A 3409-nucleotide genomic window follows, 5' to 3' on the forward strand; every position below is an offset into this window, starting at 1 on the left:
GGGCGGCGGGGGCGGCGGGGGCGCCCGCACGTGCGGCAGCTCCACCAGGGTGGGTCTCTCGTAGCGCTTGGCCAGCGTCGGTCTCTTGCTGGGGAACGTCTTGAGCACGCTGTAGGGGCTGCGCTGCTTGTAGATTTTGGGGACGCTGGGCCCCTCCTCCGCCGGCTGCATCTCCTCCTCCATCCGGCGCCTCGGGGCCAGTCTCCCGGGGCACGTCCTCTCCTCGCTGGGCGCCGGGCTCCGAGGGTGCCTCAGCCGCCTGCCCGCCGGCTTGGTCCCCGTGCGCGCCTGTGGGAGGGTGTGTGTCTGTGCCTTGGCCGCCGCCACCGCCGCCTGTCGCTAAGGCTGGCATCTCCGAGCCCCCGCGCGGGGGGCTGCCGCCCGAGCACTGATTGACAGGCCGCCTCGCCAATGCCTGGAGGGAGAAAGGAGGTAAAGAGCAAGTGTTTAGGGTAATATCTGCTAATGATAATGGGGGCGGGGGCGGGGCCTGGCGCCACCACCGCCCGCGGGGTCGGCCCGCCGGGTCTATGCCTCCGGCGGGGGGGAGGGACGAAGAGAGCTAGGCCCTGGAGGGCGCTCTGGTAACAGGTGAAAAAGGTGGGGATCCGGCTTCTGGCCAGGGCAAGTATTTGGAGCCCCAAATGTGGACTGGAGGCTTCTGCTGCAGGTGGGGGCCAGCTTCAGAGACGAGCTCCTGGGAGTCCCCCCCTCCCTGCAGGACCCCAAACTCCCAGTGTTGCACAGAGGAGTGGTAGGAGTTGAGACAGGGTCGCTAGAGTGCACGCATTACAAGTTTTTCTACCAATGGGGAATTGCTTCCCCAACCCTCTAAAAAGAACCTCTTGAACCTGAGGGTGTTTGTGTGACCCTGGGGTTTGGCTCTGAGCTTGTGGCCTGTGAGGTCATGCTGAACATAAACGCCCACAGGACTTGGAACTTCTACATTATTTCATCTGTTCCCCACAGGAGCCCCCAGGAACTGCTTGACACCATCATTACCCACTGTTGTACAGATGAGAAAACAGGCTTTGTGAGGTGGAAGGGAATTATTCCAACACTCAGGAGTATGGCTGGGTTGCGCTGATGCATCCAGGTCATTTCATTTCATGTCCTCACTTCCCATAGCAGCTGGGCTCAGTGCAGTTGAGAGGGGAATATGACCTGGCCACCTCCATTTAGAATGGCGGTTCCTTTTTTTTGGCCAGGGCTGGGTTTGAACCCACCACCTCCAGCATATGGAGCCAGCGTCCTACTCTTTTGAGCCACAGGCGCTGCTGATGGATGGTGATTTCTTTCAAAAATGCCTTTTTAGGCTCAACTGCTAAGGCGCCAGCCACATACACCTAAGGTGGCAGGTTCAAATCCAGCCTGGGCCCGCCAAAAGAACAACTATGATGGCTGCAACCAAAAAATAGCTGGGCACTGTGGCAGGCGCCGGTGGTCCCAGCTACTTGGGAGACAGAGGCAGGAGACTCGCTTGAGCCCAGGAGTTGGAGGTTGCTGTCAGCTTTGATGCCACGGTACTCTACCCAGGGGGATAGCTTGAGGCTCTGTCTCAAAAAAAAAAATGCTTTTTTATTTATTTATTTTTTCCAGTTTTTGGTCGGGGCTGGGTTTGAAACCACCACCTCCAGTATTTGGGGCTGGTGCCATACTCCTTTGAGCCACAGGTGCCACCCCCAAAATGCCTTTTTATGTACAGTAGAACCTCTGTAAATTGATCACCCAAGGGACTGTAACTGGTCAACATACAGAGGTGGTCAACACAAGGAACCAGGCCTACTCTACTGATATGTACATGTGGTGCATGTCTGGTCTATGAGTATTAGGTCAATTAAGGCAATGGTCAATGTAGGGTGGTGGTCAGCTATGGAGGGTCAACTGTATACATATTTGCATTTGCAGGACCAAGTTAACCTGAGACCTCTGCACTGCCCAATCCCTACTCACTGCAACTGGTGCCACCAGGCAAGGGTCTCTGGGAAGCAGAGCAGTTTCAGCAGTTGTTTGAATGAGAGAAGATCTCAGTGGTTTGGTTCAGGGTACAGATGTCCTGGCCTTTCCTAGACACTTTGTAGCAGAAGGTCTATTCCTGTTTATTTCAAATCGTGCCTCCTCTAAGCCAGTACCAATACCAGTATAGTGGTTTCCAGACTGGGTTTCTAGCCTCCATTCTTCATTCTCCTGGTCAGAGCTCTGGGAGATCATTGTTCTAGCAAACCCGTCTCTCTGAAGTTTGCTTCTTTTTCAGAGTTTCCCTTCTGGTCTTCAGGAAGTGAGCCTTCTTTTTTTTTTTTTTTTGGTTTTTTTTTTTTTTGTCCGGGGCTGGGTTTGAACCTGCCACCTCCGGCATGTGGGAGCAGCTCCCTACCCTTTTGAGCCATAGGCACTGCCCAGGAAGTGAGCCATTTTATTCTTCTGGGGGTTCAGGGTTTGGGCCTCTCCTTCTCAGATCTCCCTTTTTTGGACTCTTCCTCTGCTTCCTTTGCTGGTTCAGCTTCTGAGCTCCTCCATCCTAGATTGTCTCCCTCTCTCCTGCAGCCTCCTCAGATGGTGCTATGTCCCCCTCCCAGTCCATTTATTAGAGATGAAATAAATAATGCCATAAATAAAAGTATTTGGGAGTCCAGGAACTGTCAGGGCTGATTAGGGCATAGAGGACATTTTCTTTCTCATTATGCAAAAGCATTTCATGGGGAAATAAAAGAGGTTTCATTGTAACTCATGCATGTCATATTTCAAGGAATTCAAGATATTAATCATATTTAACATTATTTGCAACGTTTCTCCCTGGCTTCTGAAAACTGCTAAATGAGTACACGTGGATCACTAGGAAAAAGGGAGACAAGCACGAGAGGGACAGTTAAGAAATAATGAAATGCTGGAGAAAGACAGAGAGAGAGAATGAGATGCCAGGGAGATGTTTCTTAGGCACGTAAGTGAGAAATGGGGGAGCTACTTCTGAGACATGAGACAGCTGGAATTGAATGATATACTGGAGGAAATAAATGATAACAAAGCTCCCCACACTTTCCTTTCTATAAAGCAGTTCTGAATTTTGCATTGAAATGTTTCCCACCCACTTTACTCCCAGATAATTTACCAACAAGTCCTGGCTTTTGAAAAGAAATTGGGGTGATGGTGGTGTGGGAATTCTGGAGGGGAGAAATCCTTCAGTTCTTCTACTGAGGAAGTAATGCCCTGTACCTGGTGGCTTTCTTTTCTGCTTATGTATTTTTTATTTATACCATCCTCACCATTTAAACGCCTTAAGAAATGTCTTAAGAGGCCAGGAACAATACTTCTATTCTTTGTTGTTGTTATTGTTGTTGTTTTGAGACAGTCTCACTCTGTCACCCTGGGTAGAGTGCAGTGGCATCACAGCTCACAGCAACCTCAAACTCTT

At 51.1% G+C, this 3409-nt stretch overlaps 1 protein-coding gene across 1 annotated transcript in view; it reads right to left on the bottom strand.

Moving 5' to 3' along the window:
- BEND4 (BEN domain containing 4) overlaps positions 1–183 on the bottom strand; it is a 38947-nt gene extending 38764 nt beyond the window's left edge. The window contains exon 1 of the mRNA XM_012811957.1: positions 5–183. Coding sequence (XP_012667411.1) covers positions 5–183 — 179 coding nt within the window. The remainder of the gene's footprint in view (positions 1–4) is intronic.
- Positions 184–3409: the final 3226 nt, after the last annotated feature.

This window comes from Otolemur garnettii, unplaced genomic scaffold, assembly GCF_000181295.1.
Source record: "Otolemur garnettii isolate 467f Iridium unplaced genomic scaffold, OtoGar3 scaffold00181, whole genome shotgun sequence".
Taxonomy (NCBI): Eukaryota; Metazoa; Chordata; class Mammalia; order Primates; family Galagidae; genus Otolemur; species Otolemur garnettii.